The following is a 26,312-nucleotide window of genomic DNA, read 5'->3' as shown; positions in this document are numbered from 1 at the left end:
AGATCATGACCTGAGCTGAAGTCAGATGCTTAACCAACTGAGCCACCCAGGCACCCCATGACCTTTTAAACTTTTTAAGGGAAAAAGGTATCCTCCACTCTTCTGCTGTTTGTGGAGGTTTAAACTTAGCTACCATCTTTGTGTCACAAACAAGGGAAGCAGAATAATATTCTTAATCCTCAGTATGTAGACTTTATCTCAGCCTGTCTTGTTTTCATATGGCACCTCTCCCCACCTTCTATTATTGTTTTTTTTTTTTTTTTAGGTTTGAACCCTGATTCAGTTTCTTTATATAATAAAACTATGGTCTTGTGGGTTGGGATGAGAATGACTAGAGAATCTGGACATTTAAGCATTCCTTATACAGACTTTCAACCATTGTTCTGTTTTAGCTACCATCTCATACTTCCACTCCTAAGGTATCTGATGCTTTTAATTGTGGACAGCCTTTTTTAAGTTGTTAGTATTTTGTGTTCTCAGTCTTGTTAGCATCTTCATCTATTTTTCTGCTTCTAGAATATGTTCACATTGTTGATTGTTGTGATTTGGGTTTTTTCGTTTTTTGTTTTATTTTGTTTTGTTGGCATTATCTTTGCCCTGATGAGTTAGCATATTTATATTGTTTTGTACTCATTTTGATTGAGGCTAAATGGAGATGTTCACTCACCATATTTTTTTTTTTTTCAACGTTTATTTATTTTTGGGACAGAGAGAGAGACAGAGCATGAACGGGGGAGGGCCAGAGAGAGAGGGAGACACAGAATCGGAAACAGGCTCCAGGCTCTGAGCCATCAGCCCAGAGCCTGACGCGGGGCTCGAACTCACGAACCGCGAGATCGTGACCTGGCTGAAGTCGGACGCTTAACCGACTGCGCCACCCAGGCGCCCCATCACTCACCATATTTTAACGAGAACGTACCCTCTACATACTTTCTCTTTTCCAAAAATTGTTTGAAATTCCTTACCTGTTACTTTCTTTTCTCTCATTCTCTTTGGTCGTGTTGTTTAATAGCTTAAATTCCTTTCTTTTCATGTTAGAAGGTTTTCCGTAGAAAGAATTGATAAATATAATTAATTTGCCAAGCTTAATTATGTGTCCCTCCACAAGCTCCAGTTATTGCTTTAGTTTTTGCTTGCTCATGTATATTTATTCTCAAGACTTGGGAAGTGGGGTCGCCTGTGTGGCTAAGTCGGTGAAGCAACCAACTGTTGATTTCAGCTCAGGTAATGACCTCAGGTTTTGTGAGTTTGAGTCCCCACATTGGGCTCAGTGCTGACAGTATGGACCCTGCTTGGGATTTTCTCTCTCTCTCCCTCTCTGCCCCTCCTTCCCCTCAAAAACAGATAAATCAACTTAGAATTTTTTTAAAAAGGTATGGAAAAAAAAACTGTGGGATATTCATTATTCACTACCTCATTAATTTATAAACTACTTGTTGTATGTCAGGCATTATACTAGGTGCCAGGAATGCAAACACATAGTCCTTGCCATCAAGCAGCTTACACTTAGGATGGTGCTCCTGGGTGGCTTAGTCGGTTAAGCGTCTGACTTCAGCTCAGGTCATGATCTCGCGGTTTGTGAGTTCAAGCCCTGCATCGGGCTCTGTGCTGACAATTTGGAGCCTGGAGCCTGCTTTGGATTCTGTATCTCCCCCTCTCTCTGCCCTTCCCCTGCTCGCTCTCTCTCTCTCTCTCTCTCTCCCTCAAAAATAAAATTAAAATAAAAAAAAAAGAAGCTTACACTTAGGATATTCACAATTCTAACTCAGGGTTACATAAGAGCTGTGAAGTCATATTACAACTTTGAGATATTTCATGAAGTAATACATTTTCATAGATCTGGATAGATTTTTAATTTGCTCCCAAATGTATCTAAATAGCAAGAAAAATAGTTCTTGGATTCATATGTTGGCTTATCTCTATAACTGAGCTATAGGTGTACCTTGTTTAGGTGAATAGTTTGCTTCAGTTAATTCGGCTTCTTTTGGTCCTGACCACTATTTGATAATTCAAATACATCTTAATATTTGCTCTGCTATAGAAACATGAGACATTATTTCCATCTCTGTGATTTTCTTATGCACATTTGAGCTTCTTTTCACTGAACTGGTTCCTAGTGCTTCAGAATCTGCTATTTTACAGAGCTCAAAGAACTCTACTAACAGGAGATGAGTATACTCCTGAGAAGCCATCTGTCCCATGCACATGGCTCACTGCATCTGAATTCTTATATTCCCTTAAATGAAACAGCAACTTCTTACTTTTTCCTACAGTTTGAAGTTTAGAGCACTCAGGTATCCAGTTACACTGACGAGCATGTATGGTCTTCTGAGCAGGATATTGTCTCAGAACACTGGGTTCCCAAAGTTTTTTTATATCAAAAGTCAGTTCATTGAATGGGAAACATCCCCATACCCAACTGTCTGACTGGATTGAAGAAATAAATTCTCCATATCTTCCTGAAGGATTTTCCATATCTTTCATCCCATCAACTGACTATGGTTAGGGTGGGGAAAAAAATTACAGTTTGATGATTCCTTTTATCTGCAGCTTGATTACTTACTTTGTAATATACATTCTGCTCTTTTTGTGATGATACCTTACTTGAGTCTCAGAGCAACATAATATTGCAGGATTTGTGGAACAAGTTTATGTTCTGTTTACCTGGTCTGTTATTCTTTACCATTTATTTTCCCGGTTTTGGAGACATGAATTATTTACAAATTTTTTTTAATTGAGATAAAATTGGTATATAACATTATATAGTTTCAAGCATACATTATAATTAGACATCTTTATGCAGGGATCACCACTAAAAGTCTAGTTACCATCTATTTTCCCCACCCCGCCATGGCCCTTCCTTGAATGACTTATTTCACTTAGCATAATACCTTGGAGATCAATCCATGTTGTTGCAAATGGCAAGATTTCATTATTTTTTTTGTGGCTGAGTAGTATTCCACTGTGTGTGTGTGTGCGTGCGTGCACGCGTGCATACCACATTTTTATCCATTCTTCCGTCAATGGACACATCCATTTCTTGACTGTTGTAAATAATGCTGCAGTGAACACAGAAATGTATATATATTTTCAAATCAGCATTTTTGGTTGGCATAAATACCCAGAAATAGAATAGCTGGATCGTATGGTGGTTCTTTTCTTAATCTTTTGAGGAATCTCCATAGTGTATCCCATAGCAGCTACACTCAGTGTACATTGCCACCAGCAGAGTACAAGGGTTCTCTTTTCCCCACATCTTCTTTAACATTTACTACTTCTTATCTTTATGATAATAGCCATTCCAACAGGTATGAGATGCTATCTCATTGTGGTTTTGATTTGCATTTCCCTAATAATTAGTTATGTTGAACATCATTTCATCTGCCTATTGGCCATTTGTATGTCTTCTTTGGAAAAATGTCTACTTAGATCCTTTGCCCATTTTTTTTTAATCAGGTTTTTTTGTTGTTACTAAGTTGTATGAATTCTTTGGATATTAATTCCTTATCAGAGATAGGATTTGCAAAAATCTCCCTCAGTTGGTTGCTTGGTTCTTATGAGTAGTTGCTTAATAGTCCGTATTTGGTACAACCTACATTTTATTCAATCATTTGTCTGAAATAGTGGCCCTTCCTGTTTCACACTGTGGAAACTGAGAGTCAGGAAAGAAGGGGGCAAGACCTGAAGTTAAGAATGCTTCTTAGGTCTCAGAATCTCGTTTTGTACACCATTGCCTCCAACACACAGACACACACACACATACACACACACATGAACTCAGACATAGCAAAAGAATCCCAAGTTCCACATTAAATATAATTTTTACATTATGTCAAATATGGGTTTTAGTCAAGCAGGACTTTGGAGTCTAACTGCCAAGTTTGAATCCTAGTACTACTATTAACCACCTTTGAGACCTTGGACAAATTCATCAACCTTTCTATGCTTTTGTTTCCTTGTTCACAAGATAGGATGATACTGGTACTTTACCTGTCACAGAGAGTTGTCAGGGTGTAATGAATTACTTCATAGAGAATACTTGATTATACTATTATCATTGGAATTGATATTATTGACATTTGGAGCAAGTAATTTGTTTTGGGGGGTCGTTTTGTTTTGTGTTTTACTTTATTTCTCCTGTTTTTAAAAATCCTCATAGAGGGGCGCCTGGGTGGCGCAGTCGGTTAAGCGTACGACTTCAGCCAGGTCACGATCTCGCGGTCCGTGAGTTCGAGCCCCGCGTCGGGCTCTGGGCTGATAGCTCAGAGCCTGGAGCCTATTTCCGATTCTGTGTCTCCCTCTCTCTCTGCCGCTCCGCCGTTCATGCTCTGTCTCTCTCTGTCCCAAAAATAAATAAACGTTGAAAAAAAAAAAATCCTCATAGAACTTTGAAAATTCTTAGGCCCTGGGCACTTAAAAGGCCTCCAGCTCAAGACCCTAAGCAATATGACATCAGCACAGGTACTCTTAGCTAAGGAGATCCATAGACTTCGGGCACCTAGGTGCCTCAGTCAGTTAAGTGTTCAACTTTTGGTTTGGCTCACATCATGATCTCACGGTTTGCCAGTTTGAGCCCTGCGTTAGGCTCTGCACTGACAGTGTGGAGCCCACTTGGGATTTTCTCTCTCTCTCTGCCTCCACACCCCCCTCAAAAAAATAAATAAACTTAAAAAAAAAGATTTATAGACTTGGTGGGCTTTATTAGGGGAATTTGGGAAATATGGAGGGCAGAGATTGGTATAAGCAACCTTCCCTCACCACTTCTTTTTTAATAAATAAACAACTTTTTTTAAGTTTATTCATTCATTTTGAGACATGCAAGCAGGGGAGAGGCAGAGAGAGAATCCAAGGAAGGCTCTGTGCTGTCAGATGTGGGGCTCAGTCTCACAAACCATGAGTTCAGGACCTGAGCCAAAATCAAGAGTCAGGTGCTTAACTAATTAATAAGCGATTTTCTAAGAGCATATGTCACAGCAAAATTGAGTGGAAAGTACAGGGAGCTTCCATATACCCCCTGCACTTAAAAAGTAAAACCTCCCTGACTCTGAAATTCTGCACCGTAATGGCATGTTTGTTATAATCAATGAACCTACATTGACACATCACTATTACCTTATGTCCATAGTTTACATTTTGGTTCATTACCATTGTAGTATCATATGGAATAGTTTTACTGCCTTAAAATTTTTCTGTGCTTTGCTTCTTCATTGCTCCTTTCTCTGTAACTTCTGGGAACCATCTTACTGTTTCCATAGTTTTGCCTTTTTGAGACTATTTAATAGTTGGAATCACATAGTAGGTAACTTTTTAAGATAAGCTTCTTCTATTTATTAATATACATTTAAGGTGCCTCTATGTCTTTTCATAGCTTGATAGCTCATTCTTGTTTAGTGCCTAGTGGTATTCCACTGCTGGCATGTACCACTGCTTATCCATTCACCTGTTCAAGAATATCTTGGTTGCTTCCAAGTTGTGGCAGTTTGGCTGTAAGCATTCATGTGCAGATTTTTGTTTAGACGTTAGTTCTCAAATCCTCTGGATAAATATCAAGAAGCATGATTTCTGTATCGTATGGTAAGACTGTCAAATACTCTTCCAAAGTGTCTTTACCATTTTGCATTCCCAGAGCAGTGACTGAGATTTCTTGTTGTTCCACATCCTTGTCAGCATTTGGTATTGTTAGTATTTGAGACTTTAGCCATTCTAATAAGTATATATGAGTTTCTTGCTGTTTTACATTGCAATTTCCTAATGACTTACAATGTTGTACATCATTTCCTATGCTTTCTTGGAATCTGTGTGTCTTTGGTGAGATGCCTGTTTACATCTTTTGCCATTTTTTAATCAAGTTGTTCATTTTTCTTATTAAGAGTTCTTTTTATATTTTGGAAAACAGTCTTTCATAGATCTATCTTTTTTGACTATTTCCCCCAATCTGACTGTTGTTTCATTCTCTTGACGTTGTCCTTCATTGAGCAGAATGTTTTTATGTTAATGAAGTCCCACTCATCAATTATTTCTTGATTAGATTGTGCCTTTGGTATTGTATCTAAAATGTCATTGCCATACCATGGTCATTGCAAGTACCTTATAATATTAAAATAATCCTGATTCCTCCCTGTAGTCCCTTGTATCCTCACTGTCCTTCATTTCACTTATGAATAAGCATAGATAGATAGATTGCTGTCAATCATGTCACTTAATGTGTAAAGCATAGTTCAACAGATAAAAAGAATGTAATGGAATACATTTTTGCTATTATTATTTTGATCATACTGTTGTTAGAGAATTAAGAATAAGAAAAATAAAAGTTTTTATTTTATCTTCACTTATTCATTCCCTAACATTCTTCCCTTCTTTATATAGATCTGATTTTCTGACCTTTATCATGTTCCTTCTTTCTGAAGAACTTCTTTTAGTATTTCTTGCAAAGCCAGTCTTCTAGCAACAAATTTTATTAATTTTTGTTTGGTAAAGTCTTCATTTCTCCTTGACTTTTCAAAAATAATTTCATAGAATACAGAATTCTAGGTTGGTGAATTTTTTCTTTCACCACTTGAAATATTTCTCTTCGCTCTCTTATTGTGTTAAAGAGGTGAAGTTGTATGTAATTCTTACTTTTGCTCCTGTATAGGCACTATGTTTTTTCCTAAAATTTTGACTTTCTCTCAAGATTTTATCTTTGATTTTCTGAAGTTTGAATATGATGTGCGTAGGTACAGTGTTTGGGGTATTTATCCTGCTAGATGTTCCTTGAACTTTCTGGTTCAGTGTTTTGGTGTCTTGACATTAAATAGAATAGTTCTGTCATTATTATTTCAAATATTTCTTCTCTTACATTCTCTCTTTCTTCTTCTTCTGGTATTCCCATTATTTGTATGTTACACTTTTATAGTTTTTTCCCATAGTTTTGGATGCTCTATTATGTTGCTTTCAGTCTTTTTAAAATTTATTTATTTTGAGAGAGAGAGAGAGAGAGAGAGCAGGGGAGGAGTAGAGAGAGAGAGAGAGAGATAGAGAGTATCAAGCAGGCACTGTGCTGTCAGCATGGAGCCTGACACAGGGCTCAATCTCATGAACTGTGAGATTATGACCTGAGCTGAAATCAGGACTCAGTCACTTGACCAACTGAACCACCCCGGTGCTCCAAGTGTTTTTTCCTTAAGCTTTTCAGTTTGGGGATTTTCTATTATATCCTGAAGCTTAGAGAGCCTCTTCTCAGCCATGTCCAGTCTATTAATGGGACCATTAAAGGCATTCTTCATACTGCACATGAACAGGAGAGGGGCAGAGAGAGAGGGCGACACAGAATCCGAAGCAGGCTCCAGGCTCTGAGCTGTCAGCACAGAGCCCAATGCGGGGCTCAAACTCACGGACCGTGAGATCATGACCTGAGCCGAAGTCAAAAGCTCAACTGACTGAGCCACCCAGGTGCCCCTGCATTTCATTTTTATTCTTTCTTAGCATTTCCTTATCTCTGCATATATTATCCATTTATTCTTGCTTGTTTACCTTTCCCATTAATACCCTTATAATATTTATCATATTTTAAAAAAATTACAGCATTCCTGACATATATAACTCTGATTCTGATGCTTGCTCCGTCTCTTCAGACTTTTTTTTACCTTTCAGTATGCCTTATAATAGTTTTTTTTATTGAAAGGTGGACATGATTAACCAAGTGAAAAGAACTTTAGTAAGTGACTTCTGGTAATGTAGTTGTATAAGTTGTGGAGGGAGGGGAAGCTTTCTATAGTCCATAGGTCTCAATCTTTTGTTGAACTCATATGCCTAGACTGTGAAATAAACCAGTGCTTCTCAGTCGCTTTTCCCCACTTAGGCAAGAAAGTATGGCTACAGGGGAATGGAGGTGGCTATTTCTCTTCTAGAGCAGTCAGGCTCTGATAAAATCCTAACAGATTATTCTCTGGTAAAATACTGTTTCTTGAATACAGGCTTCATTGGTTGAGCACCCAATTTTGGCTTAGGTTATGATCTCACAGTTCATGCGTTTGAGCCCCACATGTGGCTTTGTACTGTTAGGGCAGAGTCTGCTTGGTATTCTCTCCATCTCTCTCTGCCCCTCTCCGCTCGCTTTCTCTCTCTCTCTCTCTCTCTCTCTCTCTCTCTCTCTCAAAAATAAACATTAAAAAAAATTTTTTTTAATGGCAAAGGGTTTGCATAGACGTTTCTCCAAAAAAGACCTGCAAATGGCCAAAAGCACATGAAAAAAAAATGGCATCATTAATCGTCAGAAAAATGCAAATCAAAACCTCAGTGAGCTGCCATTTCATTCCCACTAGGATGGCTGGAATCAAAAAGTCAAATGACCATTTTGTTAGGGTTGCCTGGGTGTTTCAGTTGATTGAGGGTCCGACTTTGGCTCAGGTCATGATCTCATGGTTCATGAGTTCAAACCCTGTGTCAGGCTCTGTGCTGACAGCTCAGAGCCTGGAGCCTGCTTCAGATTCTGTGTCTCCTTCTCTCTCTGCTGCTCCCTCACTTGTGCTCTCTCTCTCTGTCTCTCTCTCTCTCTCAAAAATAAACATTAAAAAAAAAGTCAGATTACAAGTATTGGTAAGGTTTTGGAAAAATTGGATCCCTTGAACACTGTGAGTAGTAATGTAATCTGATATAGCTGCTTTGGAAAACTATCTGGCACTTTCTCAAATGGTTAAATGTAGTTGTACCATATGACTCAGCTTTTCAACACCTAGGTATATACCCAAGAGTAATGAAAAATATATGTCCAAACAAATACTTGTACATGAATGCTTTCAGGAACATTATTTATAAAAGCTAAAAGTTGGAAACAACCAAAATGTCTGTCAACAGATAAATGGGATGGTATATCCATATAATGGAATATTATTTAGCCCTAAAAAATGAATATATGCTATAGCATGGGTGAACCTTGAAAACATTACAAAATTAGTAAAGTGAGGGGTACAGTCACAAGAGACTATACACTATTCTCTGTCTATGAAAGTTTAGGGAAATCCTTTGAGATAGAAAATGGATTAATGGTTGCTTAGGTTTTGGGGGCAGGACAGTGGTTAAGGGGTTGATAGCTAAAGATTATGGGGTTCCTTCTTGAGATGTTGAAAACGTTCTAACATTTACTGTGGTGATGGTTGGTCATAACTGAGAGGACATGAGAAGTCATTGAGTTGTGTACTTTAAGTGGGTGAATTATATGGCATTATGAATTACATCTCAGTAAAGCTGCTTAAAGAAAAGAACAGGCTATTCTAAAAGTATATGTATTTACCATCAAATTAGCAGGAAGAGACCAGACATTTATAGGTGACATATCTTTTAGCCTCTCCTCCCCATCTCATTTCCCCTTTATACCCCAAACTTGAGGCAGGGTGTTCAGCAGCATGTGGCCTGCCAACACTCTAAAGAGGGCCACCTCTAGCAGTCTGACTCTAGCCTAAAGAGAACGGGTGTTGGGAGAAAGGATTTCTCTAAACCATAGCTCATACCAGGCACAGGGCTTGCAATCAATCAGTGATAAAGCACCCCAGAGGCAACTGGCTATAAAAGCTTCTCTCCATCGTGCATCCTTTCCTGGAGGAGTGAGGAAACCTTTGCCTGTTGTGATACAGTTCCATCTGAAATTAGATTGCTCTGACTTCTAAACAGACTTGCCCTTTCAGAGCACAAATATTGGTGCTCTGGATCAGGCAAGTGAGGCCCATGTGGTTGGACTGTGTGAAGACATCTGTGTGCTGTCCCTGCCATTGTGGAACACTTGTGCCAGAAGACCTCCACCTAGCATGTTGTATACCTGCACACTGTATTGCATAGATGGAGAGTGTGCAGAATTCATTTTAATTGTAAACATTTCATTCTCAAAAAACAAAAGATTCAACCTGTTTTTCCTATCATTGGTAGTTCTGAACATTGGATATAGATATATAGGTATATTTTGATATTTTAATCATTATTTTAATAATTAAATTATTTAAATTATTTTTAAAAATTTAAAAATATTTTAATAATTAAATATATATATGTGTATATATATATTTTTTTACCAGGAGGTCAAAATGTACCTAATTGTATGATTGTGAATGGAAAAAATGGTGACACAATTGGGTATTGGCAAGTTATTCTTCCAATTTCATTAGTATATAAATTTTTAATATAAATTTGGGGGACATAAGACATTAAAGGAAGTCAACTTCAATAATATAATTTATAGCAATTATAAATAAATCTAGTAAGGCTTTTTTTTTTTCTTCTTTTACAATGCCAGCACTTAGTTTTTCTTTTAAATAACAAGTGAATTTGAGGGGTTTCTGGGTTGCTTAGTTGATTAAGCCTCCAACTCTTGATTTTGATTCAGGTCATGATTTCACAGGTCATTAGATCAAGGGAGCCTGCTTAAGATTCTCCATCTCCCTCTCCCTCTGCCCTTCCCCTGCCTCAAAATAAAAATTAAAAAATAATAAACAAGAAGTGAATTTCTTATTGATCACAACCAAATAATATCTCTCATGTTATCATACAGTAGTTGCATCCATTCACTCTAATTTTCTAGTTGATTCTACATGCAAATGCATGTTTTTAATGTTGTCTATACTAATCTTGTATGTTTGTTATCAAAATACATTTAATTAAAAAAAATAAAGTTAACGAGTTTCAAGTTTCTCAAATTGACACTATTGTCCTAAAATACCACCACAATGCCATTAAAATGAATAATCATTTAAATATTAATGTCAGTAATCATGATACAACCTAACAGGAGTTTTCCTGTTAATTATTCTCTACCAGCTATCTTCAATAGTATGGGCCCTAGAAGATGATTGGGAATTTTGTGGGTAGTTTTTAGGTTGTCATGATAGGGGGATATTATTAGGCCAGCTCTCTTGATCCCTAGGTTCAGTAGATCCAGTAGATTCCAACTCTTTTCTTTACACCCTCAATGCTTGGTTCTTCTAACTTCTGATCTTCTCAAAGGTCTAGAGGATGTGTTCACTTTTGCAAGCACTTTAAGTTGTGGTTTCTTTGCTTTTGCCAAATTAGCTACCATTGGTCTGTCAGCATTGACTTACAAATATATGTTGAGATTTTTTTTATCCTATGATTTTTTCTCTCCCCTCCTCTCTTCATAGTGGGTTTGTGTCTTTTTTTTTTTTTTTTTAATTTCCTTTACTGTCTGTCCAGTGGTTTCAAAGGAAGAAGAGATCACCAAGTGATGAATCTGTTATGTTTAACAGCAGAGTGGGAGATACCTTCTCTTAAAGATTATGGCAGTGTTCTAGGTGGTTTGATTGTTATGTAGACTAGCTGGAACACTGGCAAGTAGTGCCTACATGGGGCTAGATCTGTTTAGCACACTGCCATTTGTGAGCCCACCCAAAATGCCAGTGGTAGTTAAAGTTATCAGTTCATTCTAGTCTTGCATTAACTCAGCGTAAACAGTATGTTAGACAATTAACATTTTCTGTGGTTGAGAGTAATATGTAATCTTACTCATTACTATTTCTCAAGCTGAGCTTTTAGAAACTAATTTGCCGGGATAGAAGGAACATACTTAAAGATCATAAAAGCCATTTATGAAAAGCCCACAGCTAACATCATCCTCAACGGGGAAAAACTGAGAGCTTTTTCCCTGAGATCAGGAACACGACGGATGCCCACTCTCACCGCTGTTGTTTAACATAGTGCTGGAAGTTCTAGCATCAGCAGTCAGACAACAAAAGGAAATCAAAGGCATCAAAATTGGCAAAGATGAAGTCAAGCTTTTGCTTTTTGCAGATGACATGATATTATACATGGAAAATCCGATAGACTCCACCAAAAGTCTGCTAGAATTGATACATGAATTCAGCAAAGTTTCAGGATACAAAATCAATGTACAGAAATCAGTTGCATTCTTATACACTAACAACGAAGCAACAGAAAGACAAATAAAGAAACTGATCCTGGGCGCCTGGGTGGCGCAGTCGGTTAAGGATCCGACTTCAGCCAGGTCACGATCTCGCGGTCCGTGAGTTCGAGCCCCGCGTCAGGCTCTGGGCTGATGGCTCGGAGCCTGGAGCCTGTTTCCGATTCTGTGTCTCCCTCTCTCTCTGCCCCTCCCCCGTTCATGCTCTGTCTCTCTCTGTCCCAAAAAAATAAATAAACGTTGAAAAAAAAAAAAAAAAGAAACTGATCCCATTCACAATTGCACCAAGAAGCATAAAATACCTAGGGATAATCTAACCAAAGATGTAAAGGATCTGTATGCTGAAAACTATAGAAAGCTTATGAAGGTAATTGAAGAAGATACAAAGAAATGAAAAGACATTCCCTGCTCATGGATTGGAAGAATAAATATTGTCAAAATGTCAATACTACCCAAAGCTATCTACACATTCAATGCAATCCCAATCAAAATTGCACCAGCATTCTTCTCGAAACTAGAACAAGCAATCCTAAAATTCATATGGAACCACAAAAGGCCCCGAATAGCCAAAGGAATTTTGAAGAAGAAGACCAAAGCAGGAGGCATCACAATCCCAGACTTTAGCCTCTACTACAAAGCTGTCATCATCAAGACAGCATGGTATTGGCACAAAAACAGACACATAGACCAATGGAATAGAATAGAAACCCCAAAACTAGACCCACAAACGTATGGCCAACTCATCTTTGACAAAGCAGGAAAGAACATCCAATGGAAGAAAGACAGCCTCTTTAACAAATGGTGCTGGGAGAACTGGACAGCAACATGCAGAAGGTTGAAACTAGACCACTTTCTCACACCATTCACAAAAAATAAACTCAAATGGATAAAGGACCTAAATGTGAGACAGGAAACCATCAAAACCCTAGAGGAGAAAGCAGGAAAAGACCTCTCTGACCTCAGCTGTAGCAATTTCTTACTTGACACATCCCCAAAGGCAAGGGAGTTAAGAGCAAAAATGAACTATTGGGACCTCATGAAGATAAAAAGCTTCTGCACAGCAAAGGAAACAACCAACAAAACTAAAAGTTAACCAACGGAATGGGAAAAGATATTTGCAAATGACATATCGGACAAAGGGCTAGTATCCAAAATCTATAAAGAGCTCACCAAACTCCACACCCGAAAAACAAATAACCCAGTGAAGAAATGGGCAGAAAACATGAGTAGACACTTCTCTAAAGAAGACATCCGGATGGCCAACAGGCACATGAAAAGATGTTCAGCGTCGCTCCTTATCAGGGAAATACAAATCAAAACCACACTCAGGTATCACCTCACGCCAGTCAGAGTGGCCAAAATGAACAAATCAGGAGACTATAGATGCTGGAGAGGATGTGGAGAAACGGGAACCCTCTTGCCTGTTGGTGGGAATGCAAATTGGTGCAGCCGCTCTGGAAAGCAGTGTGGAGGTTCCTCAGAAAATTAAAAATAGACCTACCCTATGACCCAGCAATAGCACTGCTAGGAATTTATCCAAGGGATACAGGAGTACTGATGCATAGGGGCACTTGTACCCCAATGTTCATAGCAGCACTCTCAACAATAGTCAAATTATGGAAAGAGCCTAAATGTCCATCAACTGATGAATGGATAAAGAAATTGTGGTTTATATACACAATGGAATACTACATGGCAATGAGAAAAAATGAAATATGGCCTTTTGTAGCAACGTGGATGGAAGTGGAGAATGTGATGCTAAGTGAAATAAGCCATACAGAGAAAGACAGATACCATATGGTTTCACTCTTATGTGGATCCTGAGAAACTTAACAGGAACCCATAGGGGAGGGGGAGGAAAAAAAAAAAAAAAAAAAAAGAGGTTAGAGTGGGAGAGAGCCAAAGCATAAGAGACTGTTAAAAACTGAGAACAAACTGAGGGTTGATGGAGGGGTGGGAGGGAGGAGAGGGTGGGTGATGGGTATTGAGGAGGGCACCTTTTGGGATGAGCACTGGGTGTTGTATGGAAACCAATTTGACAATAAATTTCATATATTAAAAAAAAAACTAATTTGCATTCAGAAATAACAGTAAAAACAGTGTCATGGCTCCTTATCATTAAAAGGAAAAAAAAAAACCTGGAAAAATTGTTTTCCTGCTCTAACAGTCAGCTTTGCAACATAATTTTTCTGCATGTTAACAGATTTTTTGGTAAAAGGCCTCAGTGGGATTGTAGAGGGGCATCAAATCTGAATGAACTTCATCATCTACTAAGTGACATAATGATTAGAAGATTGAAGACTGATGTTTTAACCCAGCTGCCCCCTAAAGTCAGGCAGCGGATTCCCTTTGATCTTCCATCAGCAGCTGCCAAGGTAAGAACATGTGTTTGATTGGAAGTCTTTTTTCTTTTTTAATTTTTTTTTAAAGTTTATTTATTTTGAGAGAGAGAGTGTGTGTGTGTGTGAGCAGGGGAGGGGCAGAGAGAGAGGGAAAGAGAGAGAATCCCAAGCAGGTTTCTGCACTATCAGTGCAGAGCCTGATGAGGGTCTTGAACTCACGATCCATGAGATCATGACCTGAGCTGAAACCTAAGAGTCGGACACTTAACCCACTGACCAACTCAAGTGCCCCAATTGGAAGTCTTACTTTAAGTCATTTTAAATTATACTATGAAAGATTGTACATATTGATATTTCATAGAAGGAAAAGTCTGCTTTCTTAAAATAGGTTTAATTAATAGAACATATGAACTGACTTTGTATCATTTTAAGACAAGAACAGGAAGTAATTAACTTCAGTCATCAATGTGAAAAGATTCAGTATCCTGCTGATTGAAAAAAATTTCTGCTCACTGTAGAAAAAAAGCACTTCAATTGCAACAAAAATTTAGTATTAAGAATTCTAAGGATCTGTAGGGTGTGAAGCCCAATAATTAGGAAGGGAGTTGTGTTTCTTGCTCTAGGATTTTTTTCAAGTTTGAGCTATCTTCTAGAGTAAATTGGAGGTAGGCTTCTTGAGATCTTAAAACTGTGATCATGATGGAAGATGTGAAGGTCCTTAGAAATCCTGACCTACTTTTACTTTTAGGGAGTGCAATGCTTATATATTCTCTGAAATTGCTTTAAATCTGGACAAGACTTTGTCGACAAAGACTATTCATTACGTTGTTTTATCTTGAAAGCTTAAGGTAGACATTTTGTAAACATTGAGCAATATGTTATTGTTAAAATGAAATGATCTGATTTTCTTTATCCATTATATTAGCATTAGAAAGAAAAACAGGGGTACCTGCTGGACTCAGTCAGTTAGGCATCACACTCTTGATTTTAGCTCAGGTAATGATCTCACGGTTCATGGGATAGAGTCATGTATTGGGCTGTATGCTGTCAGCATGGAGCCTGCTAGGGATTCTGTCTCTCTCCCTCTCTCTGTCCCTCCCCTCCTCACACGCACACTCTCTCTATCAAAATAAATAAATAGACATTAAAAAACGAAAGAAAAATAAGAGTCAATATGTGACTATGTTACATTTTTATTTTGCTAATATTCCTCAAGTCTTTATGCTTACTTAAATGAAATCCGATTTCTTTATCAAAATACCTGCTGCTATATATATTTTCACTATTTTCCTTTCTTATGTATGCAGACTTTTATTTTTACTTTACAAAATGTTTTTCCATATGGGGAAGCTCCCATTGTTTGATTTATGGTATTAGCAAAGGGCTTGGCTTTCACCCACAGCTTTTCATTGGTTTTTGTCATTGGTGTGAACATGTGACTGACCTGTCTCCATATTGATGTTTTAAAAAAGGTTTTTTTTTTAACGTTTATTTATTTTTGAGAGACAGAGCACGAGCAGGGGAGGGACAGAGAGAGGAGACACAGAATCCGAAGCAGGCTCCAGGCTGTGAGCTGTTCAACACAGAGCCCAACACGGTGGGCTCCAACCCACAAACCATGAGATCATGATCTGAGCCAAAGTTGGACACTCAACCGACTGAGCCACCCAGGCGCCCCATATTGATGTTTTTAAATGAACACATTGGTATCTTTGAGAATTTCTTTTTATATCTTTCCAAAGAAAAAAGAAAAAAGAGTAGGACATAATTCATTATTGCATTAGTTGCTTTTCTGTTCTTTATGGTGTATTTCTAAACATTATTATTTTCTCCCACACAGGAATTGAATACCAGTTTTGAGGAGTGGGAAAAATTAATGAGAGCTCCAAATTCAGGTGCCACCGAGACTGTCATGGGGTGATTACTCGCATGTTTAAACAAACTGCTATTGCCAAGGTACTCATTGCTGGGACATCATGTATTTGTCTTGATACAAATTATTTAATGTATTTTAATGCTTATATTTCAACAGCTTATTTGCATACTACAGCATGTCTTTGCCATTTAATTTTTTAACTCTCTTTTATGGAAAAATTCAGACATATTCAACATAAACAATGGTATAATAAACACCGTTATATTGGTCCATATACTTATCCTTTCCAATATATGGGTACACTTTGATGAGGGAGTATATATGCTTTATACTTTTTCATTTAAAGGACATAAATATATTCATCTTTGTCATCAGATTTTTCTGTGGCTTTTGCTACATAACTGCTACAAATAATGTTTTTTTTTTATTTAAGTCAATCATTTTTAATTGGTATTATGTTTCTTGTTCCCTACAGAGATAGATGTGCTCATATTCTATTTGTCTAAAAGTGCAAATTAGAGGTGTTAGAGTTTTAAATCTCAGTATGAATATAAAGTAGATTCATCACACATTGTTGTTTTTACTAGCATGGTAGAACTTAGACATGCTAATGAGTGTCATTCCTTCCAATTCTGAGATTTTTTTATAAGATAATTTTTTAAGTAAGGTATAGTAAGGTATAATTTACATTCAGTGAAATTCATCCTTTTAAAATGTATAGCCTGATGAGACTTGTCCAATACATAGAGTCAATCACCAGCACCATCAAGATAAAGAATATTTCCATTACCACAAAAAGTTCTTTCATGCACCTTTGTAGTCCTTTGCCTCACACCCGCCCTCTGCACCTCAGCATTCACACATCTGCTTTCTATCACTGTAGGTTTGTGTTTTCCTGAATGTTACAAAAATAGAATCATATAGTATATAGTCTTGTGTCTGGCTTCTTTCACTTAGCATAAAGCTTCTGAATACTGATCCATGTTTTTGCCTATGTCATTTCATTTTTTCCATTTTTATTTCTGAATAATATTCTAGTGTATGGATGTGTATGGATTTATTCCTTCACCAGCTAATGACCATTTGGTGTGTCTTATGAGTTTGGGCCACTGTGAGTAAAATTGCTGTGATCATTCATGTACTGATCTTTATATGGACAGATTTTCATTTCCCTTGAGTAAATAACCAGGAATAGAACTGTTGGGTCATATGGAAGACACAGGTTAAATTTTATAAAAAGACTGATGAGTTTTATAATTAGTTTGTTAAGTATATACAATTTTGATTGGAATTATTTTTGAATTATAAATTCATTTGGAAGAACTGACTTCTTAATACTATTGAATTTCCTGATCTATGGAAAGAGTGTCTTCTTTAATTTCTCCTAGCCTTGTTTTCTAGTCTCAGTGAATACATTTTGCTAGATTTATTCTAGTGATTTCACGTCTTTTTAGGCACTTGTAAATAGTATTTTTAAATTTAAATTTCTACTTTTTATTGCTAAATGCAGAATTATTGTCTCTTTTTATTTATTGAACTTTTGTCCTTTCATTTTGCTGAGCTCACTTATTAATGCTTATGGATTTTTGGTAAATTCTGTGGGAGTTTCTGTATAGAACATCATTTTGTCTGCACGTAAAGACATGGGTGTAATCTTTTATTTATTTTTCTTGACTATTACATTGAAGGAATGCAAATACAGTTTTGAGTAGAAGCAATACGATTGAACAACTTTGCCTTGCTGTCATCCATAGGGGGAAAGCATTCAGCCTTTCACCACTAATTATGATGTTATCTTTAAGTTTTTCATAGATATGCTTTCTTAGGTTCAGAAAACTTTCTTCTTTTATTGAGTTTGTTGAGAGGAAAGATGAAACATGAAAATTTATTACCTGACAGAACAAGGCTAGCATGAGGGTAGTTACCATAAAAGTGGATAAAAAGAAAATGGCTAAAATTTTAAGAAAATTATAAAGACTCGGCGTGGGCTATCCTGACTATTCAGAATAAGGGTGTCTTGACACAGCAAGTCCACACTCACTCAGAAGCTTTATTTCCATTGGCCTCTACCAGGTGCTGACTAGAAGATCATAGAGCACCCCCATTAGTGGACTACTAAGTCCAGTACCTACTTCCAGAACCTTATATTAAGCAAAATTGCTTCTGGGTGCTGGTTCGTAACAAAAGCTATTTACCCATGCAGGCTAGGCAGAAAACCCTATCGAAATCAGGAACTTGCACTGTTATGAGACAGAGATCCATTATAGCTGGGGGAGAGGCAGAAACTCCAGGGAAGTCCCACCTGTAAGGCTCAGCTGGATCAAGGGGCCTGCCTTACATTGAGTTGGTACTAGGAGACTTAAGAGGTCCCCTGCCCCCTACCAGGAACTTAACACTGAGAAACCATGAAGATCAGTCTGTCAAGGGAGAGAGACATGAGTCTTCAGTGCAGGCATGTAGGGACAACTGGAGTATGCAGCTGGAATACCTAAAAAAAAACAAAACAAAAAACCTTGGCACATACTAGCACAAGGTAGAAGCATCCTATTGCTGGGGGAGTTCAAAGTTTGTTGTGTATTGAAGGCAAATGTAACAAAAAAAGAACCTAAATATAAGGGAACCTAAATAAAACTCATTACTGATGAGATTGTCTCACTCCTCCCCACACTATCATCCTGACCACCCCCCCTCAAAAAAAAAAAAAAGCATGCCCATTTCTGGGTATAAGTATCAATTATCTCAGACTGTTCTATTCTTCTACATACAAGTTCTCACACATAATAGAAATTATGAAATAAACAAAAGTAATTTTTTTAAAAAATAATCCATTCTCAAGAGATAAAGCAAATAATAAAGTCAAATTGATAAATGACTTAGACTGTAGAACTATTAGACAAGGTCTTGTAGAAAGCTATGAATAATATGTTAAATGATCTAGTGGCAAAGGTAAACAGTATACATGAAAAGGTGGAGAATTTCAGAATAAATATGAATATTTTATTTATTTTTAGTTTTTTTGAGAAAGAGACAGCATGCTTGTGTGAGCAGGGGAGGCAAGAGAAAATCTTAAGCCATCTCCATGCTCAGCACGGAGCCCCATGTTGGGCTCAATCTCATGACCATAAGATTATGACCTGAGCCAAGATCAAGAGTTGGACCCTCGGGGCGCCTGGGTGGCGCAGTCGGTTAAGCGTCCGACTTCAGCCAGGTCACGATCTCGCGGTCCGTGAGTTCGAGCCCCGCGTCAGGCTCTGGGCTGATGGCTCAGAGCCTGGAGCCTGTTTCCGATTCTGTATCTCCCTCTCTCTCTGCCCCTCCCCGTTCATGCTCTGTCTCTCTCTGTCCCAAAAATAAATAAACGTTGAAAAAAAAAAAAAAAATTAAAAAAAAAAAAAAAAAAAGAAAAGAGTTGGACCCTCGACCAACTGAGTCCCCAGGTGCCACAGCAATATGAACAATTTAACAACAGTAAAATGGAAGTGCTAGAAATAAAAAACAGAATTGAAGAAAAAGAAAAGTTTTTCAATCAGTTTATAAACCAATACAGGAGATAAAATATAATCATAAAAAAAATCTTAAATGTCCTGGATGTGTATCCTAGAGCAATGAAAACTTTGGTTTACACAGACCCCTTTATGAGTCCAAATGTCCTTCAAACAAATTGTAGTATATCCATACAATGGAATACTCAGTTAAAAGGAATTGAACTATTGGGGCTCCTGGGTCACTCAGTCGGTTAAGTGTCCGACTCTTGATTTTGGCTCAGGTCATGATCTCAAGGTTTGTGAGTTCGAGCCCTGCATCAGCCTCTGCACTGATGGTGTGTAGCCTGCTTGGGATTCTCTCTCTCTCCTTCTCTCTCTGCCCCTCCCCTGCTATCTCTCATTCTCTCTCTCTCAAAAATAAATAAACTTAAAAAAAAAAAAAAGAAGGAATGGACTATTGATAAACACAGCAAACTGGATGAATCCAGAGGTCTCATACTGATGGAAAGAAGCCAGTCTCAAAAGTTTACATATGTGACACCATTTTTTATAACATTTTCAAAACAATGGAATTATGATGGTAGAAAGTGTTATTATACCAATGCCATTTTCCTGGTCCTATGGTACTATGATTATATAAGAAATTATCATTAGGGAAGCTAGATTAAGGTTACACAGAAACTATTATTTTTTTTGCAACCTCTGGTGTGTCTAAAATTATTTCAAGATAAAATGTTTTAAAATGTACATATAATGGACACAATAATCTAATGACAAAAAAGAAATCTAAATTAATCCAAAAAAGGCAGAAAAGAAAGGAAAAAGAACAACTGGCTCAATCAGAACATAACTAATAAGATGTTGGGGTTTAATCTAATTTTATCAATAATTACATAGAATGTAAATGATCTAAACCCACCAAGTTACATCGCATAAATCATGATATGCATAAATCATGATATCTGCAAAAAAGTTATTTTTGTGTATGAAGGCTAAACGTTAAAAATAAATGGATGAGAAAAGTTATATCATGCAAAGATAATCAAAGGAAAGCTGATGTGTAAATACTGTAATATCAGATAATAGAGACTTCAGAACAAAGATTATGTCCAGGATTAAAGAGGAAATTGATAGGTCACTAAGATGACAACATAGGTTGTTCCTGAATTTGCTACTCCTCACAAGAACAATAACTAACAAGTATTCAGGAAGAAGATACCCCTAAGAGAATCTTAGCACACAGGGGTAAGGCTGAAACATCCCTTCCCTCCCCCCTCTCCCCCACACCCTAAAGACCAAGACAGACCACATTATAAGGGTAAGAGAAGTGGCTACATGTTGACTGCATAGCCGTACCCCGAAGTCAATGCAGCACCATTCGAGGATATTCCCCCTGAGCCTCTGGCTCCTCCAGCATAAAAAGAAAATCCATGGCAAAAACCAGCACCAGCAGCACCACCCTACCCCCCACCCCAGTATTATGGGTTGCCCTGCGAGAGCCATTACTTCGATCTTTATCCATGGGGATTGCAGGGAAGCTTGTGAGGCTCACTCAGTGGGAATTTGACAGTGACAGAGAAGCAGGGAGGAGCTTGCAATAACCAGCACCTAAACCTTGGCACACTGAGTTTGTACCTGCAACATCATTGTTATTATCCCAACGGGTGACTTTGCTCATGTGCAGAACCACATCAGTGACACACTCTGACCAACGAGCACAGCAGGGTGCATATCTGCTTAATTCATATCATATGAGGATTTTCACCCACCGTAGAGGCCAGTTTGCCCATGCCCAGGCAGCGAGGTTAGTCATAGCCCCACCTGCTACAGAGAATGTCTCCTGGCTACATTTGACCAGAGGGGCTAGTGAAAACATCCGGAAGTTGTGCAGCATAGTAACACTCAAGCCAAGGGGCAAGTGGGCCAAGCTGATTGCCCCCAGAGCAAAGCCAGTTCCAGGAATCCTCATTCCTATGAATGAGGCACAGGCCTTAATTCATATCTAAGGCTGACAGTAGCTCCCAAACAGAGAGCCTATTCGAGAAATTGAGAGTAACCTAGAGCAGTCCTCTTTCCAGTTGAGGCAAGGGTGAGACATAACTGTACCTACCCACTCTGATTCCTGGCCTCATCTGACCAGAGGGGCTAGTGAGAATACCTGAAAGCTATGTAGCCCAGAAGCACCTGAGCCAGTAGAAGGGCAGGCAGAGTTGATAGTTTGCAGAGCAAAGCCAGACACCTGTTCAGCTAGGGAATTTGGGGTACAGGTCAGCTTGAGTTTAAGACAACAAAGAGCTTTACTAGCATCGTAGCTGCTTCTCCCACTGCACTCGGGCAGGGAAACAATTTATGGCCCCACTCATTAGTGAATACAGCCTCCAGTCTACCCGATCAGAAAACCTTACCAGAGCATATGGTATCTGCATAGCCCATCTAACAGCCCATGCATAGTGACTTTTGAACAGAGAATATGGCCTATGGCTTCCCTCATCTGCACAGCAAAACTGGTGGCTTCACCTGGCCAGTATATAGTCTTGCCTGATTTGGGCCCCCAAACCATGAACCTTACAGTCTGTGGGTCCTGTCTTGCTGCCCTGCCAGGGCAGGGAAATGAATTCATTACTCCATCTATAACCGAACATAGCACCCAGACCTGATCATCTAGTAAGCCTGACCAGAAAATCCAGGCAAATGTGGAGCCCATTCTCCAGCCTCACTTGGGTCCTATCCAACCCTTCTCAGCCAGTAGCATATATCCTTATCCTCAGCCTCAGAGCTCAAACAGTTGCCTTGCCACATTCATTTATAATAAAATCTCTCAGCAAACAAGGAATAGAAAAGGACTTTATCATCTGAATAAAAGGCATTTGTGAAAAACTTACAATTAACATCATTCTTCATGCTCAAAGACAGAATGCTATTCCCTTAAAATCTAGAACATTACAAGAGAATCTGTTCTCACCACTTCTGTCCAACATTGTTTGGTTTAACATTGTTCTTATAACTGTGTAATAAGGCTAGAAAAACAAATAAAAGGTACACAGATTGAAAAGGAAGAAGTATGCAGACAACATGATTGTCTGCATGGAAAATCCAAGAACACTTGAAGCCACTAGAACTGAGTGAATTTATCAAGGTTGCAGGATTCATGTTCAAATACAAAAATCATTTGTAGTTTTATATACTGGCAATAAAAAATTGCAAGTTCAAATTTAAAAAATACAATTTGCAATAACATCAATAAACATTACCTACTTTGAGATAAATTCAACAAAATATAACTGAAAACTACAACACATGGTCTAGAGAATACAAAGCAAGCTTAAATAAATGGCAAGGTAGATCATGTTCATGAATTAGAGGATTCAATATTGTTAAGATCCCGTTTCTCTGTAAATTAACTTATATTTTCACTGCAATGCTAATCAAAATCCCTGTAGTCTTTTGTAGAAATTAACTAACAAGCTGCATGTAAAATTTATGAGGCAGCACAAAGGACTTAACTTTAGCCAAATTAATCCTGAACAAAGTTGAAAGACGCATACTGCATGATATAAATACTTAGAATAAAGTTACAGTAATTAAGACTTTGTGATAATTGGCATAAGGATAGCCATTTAGATTAGTGAACCAAAAAAGAGAGTCCAGAAATAGACCTTCATATAGATTGTCAATTGATGTTAGGGAATGAGATAACTCAATAGGGAAATGATAGTCTTTTCAAAGAATACTGTTGAGACAATTGAATATCCATAGGGGAAAAAATGAGCCTTGGACCATTGTTTTGCACCATAGATAAAAAGTTACCTGAGGGGTGCTTGAGTGGCTCAGTCCGTTAAGCACGGGACTCTGATTTCAGCTCAGGTCATGATCTTGGGGTTTGTGAGATTGAGCTCTGCGTCGGGCTTTGCACTGACAACGAGAGCCTGCTTGGGATTCTTCCTCTACCTGTTTTGTTAGGAAAATGAAAATGTAAAATACAGATGGGAAGAAAATATTTGCAATACATTTCCCCTGCTCCATTTTGCCATGTTAAAATTTTTGGTTTCATCAGTGTTCATTGTTTACAATATAATGACTTTGTTAAACATTTCACAGTTGAGCTATAATTACATTTCTTTTGTTTGACAACTGTTGTTTTTCCAAGATTTTTTTTTTTTAAATTTTTTTTTTAATGTTTATTTATTTTTGGGACAGAGAGAGACAGAGCATGAACGGAGGAGGGGCAGAGAGAGAGGGAGACACAGAATTGGAAACAGGCTCCAGGCTCTGAGCCATCAGCCCAGAGCCTGACGCGGGGCTCGAACTCACGGACCGCGAGATCGTGACCTGGCTGAAGTCGGACGCCCAACCGACTGCGCCACCCAGGCGCCCCTTTCCAAGATTTAATAGCTGTTTTTTTTTCTTGTTTGCTTGCTTGCTTAGCTTTCTAAGTACTTGTTACTGAGTACAAAATGCTTGCTTCTGTAGAAAGAGTATATATGAGAACCTTTTAGATAATTTCAAATCTGTGGTGAAAAATCCTAGTTGGATGTCAGACAAGTATCAGCAATCAGTAGAAAATTGGCACCTGATTCCTAGGATCCTTGAAAGGAGAGAAAGGCAAGGAAAAGTCAGTTTTCTCCAGACTGGAAATGTTCCCAAAGATTAATGGCAGCAGTCCTTGCTACCCTAATTCCCGGTGTTTAGTCCTTTTTCATTCCTTCCTGTCAGAAGCTTTGTCCTCAACTACCTATGTAAACTGGAACTCTGTATTTCTATTTCTGGACAGCAGCCAGAAATAATTCATGGCATTGCTGAGTTGGAATTCTTAATACATTTTCCCCAGCATTAGTGATATCCAACAGTCAGGGTCTGTAGTAACTCTAAATAATACAGTTTGTCTACATTATAGATGAAATAGACTTTGGAGGAAGTAGCTAGTTTTAGACTACATGTGATAATGTTTCTATGAAAAAATGTTTCAGAGTGCTACCAAACCAATTTATAAATGAACTTTTGGAATACCACAGATTATAAATTGGCTACTATGTTATATGCATACTAGTGTTGAGACTTCCTTTTTTTGGTTATGTGTTTTCATGACTTATTCAACAAATATTTATTGAGTGCTTGCTATCTAGCAAGGATCATGCTTGGTGTTAGGAAGGAAGGAATGTTGAACAAGATACATTGTCTATCTTTGAAGGAACTTGCAGTCTGTTGGAGAAGACAGTAAAATAAATGTTCAACTACAGCCCAGTATATTTAATGTTTAAATTAAAAACAAGATATGTTGGGAGCACTTTGGATAAAGACATGTATCCCAGTCTTGAGAGTTCAGAAAAGATATCCCAAGCAATCAAGTGTGATTTAGCCAACTAGAGTAGAGGGGAAGTGAAATGGGAATCGGTTGGGGTTGATAGAGTGTATGTCAAGACAGATGAATAGTTTGTGCAAACTCACAAAGATTGGCCAGAAAAGGCATATTTAGGGAATCAAAAGTAGGTCATCATAGCCAAAACATGAAGTGTCAGGGAGGAATTCTGAGACTAGTTGAAGATCAGAGAGAGCAGTAACCCTGTCATAAAGATCATAGTTTATAGTTTGTCCTAAGGGTTCTGAGCAATGAGGTAGAGAGTAAAATAGAGTAAAATGATTGGATTTGTGCCTTGGGAAAAGAACTATAGCTATGTGGAGAATGCACTGGAAGGAACAAGCCTGTAAGCAGGGAATTCAGTTGGGATGCCACACTGGTAGTCCAGGCTAACAGCAGTGACACTAAACAAAGGAAATGAAGGTAAAATAATGTTACTGGTAAAAAGTCAATTAGTGAATGATCCCAGATCATGACAATTACTTTTCTTCTTCTATATCATTACTTTTATTGCTTTGTAATATTTGTTGAGAATCCAATGGGTTAAAATGAACAAATTCTTTAGATTTAGGATCAGCATAGTACTTTCCTAGGAAAAAAGGACAGATGTAAATGGTATGGTTTGGCCAATTCTCAGTGTTTTTCTGGTATATTGCAACACCTCATTTTACCGAAAACCTTTTAAGAGAAATGCCAGTACCTTTTCTATAAAAATGATTAAACCAACCCATAATTTAAAATTTCTTGTCACTTTGGGGATGAGAGCATTCCTTAGTGCCTTAAAAACTTTTTAGAAGGCAAACTGCTCTAAACACTTGTCCATTATGCGCAGAGTGCATTTCCTCTTTGCTGTCTTGCCTCAGCAGCTTCACACAGGTAGGATCCTATTTATAATATGCAGTGATGTATAATGAGGCCACTGCAGTATTCCCTGCTGCACAGGGATCGGGGCGTTATGAGACTGAAGAGAACCTTGTCCTGTGCCAGTTTTTTTTGTGTAAGAAAGGGACTCTGGCTCTAAACCAGGCACATTTGGCCTCTTGTTCTTTAGTAAGGATATGGTTGGTAATAATAAAGTGCAAATAAAACAATAATGTTATCCTTGTAGAGGAAGAAAGAGATAGTATATTAGCTCTATGGCCATGTGGTCTGGAGGAAGGCTTTTAATAAAGGTGGAGACATTTCCATTTGAGAGGGAGGAGTCATGCAGGAATTTTGAGGTGGCAGGAATGGTTAAGTTTGGAATCACAGAGGGAGAGATTTGCCTTAGAGAAAAGAAGAAATACCTCTCATGACAAAAAGAAAGGAAATGAGGATGAATGAAAGCAACAAAAGGTAAAAATGTGCAAAG

General features: G+C 38.0%; 1 protein-coding gene across 1 annotated transcript in view; it reads left to right on the top strand.

Annotated features, from left to right (window-relative positions):
* The window catches only part of ZRANB3 (zinc finger RANBP2-type containing 3), a 302,090-nt gene that overhangs the window by 202,483 nt on the left and 73,295 nt on the right, over positions 1–26,312 (top strand). The window contains 3 exon segments of the mRNA XM_032594393.1: positions 14,106–14,277; positions 16,085–16,160; positions 16,163–16,200. Coding sequence (XP_032450284.1) covers positions 14,106–14,277; positions 16,085–16,160; positions 16,163–16,200 — 286 coding nt within the window.

This window comes from Lynx canadensis, chromosome C1, assembly GCF_007474595.2.
Source record: "Lynx canadensis isolate LIC74 chromosome C1, mLynCan4.pri.v2, whole genome shotgun sequence".
NCBI classification, from domain to species: Eukaryota; Metazoa; Chordata; class Mammalia; order Carnivora; family Felidae; genus Lynx; species Lynx canadensis.
Note: the sequence above shows the minus strand (reverse complement) of the source record. Positions and strands in the feature narration are given on the sequence as shown.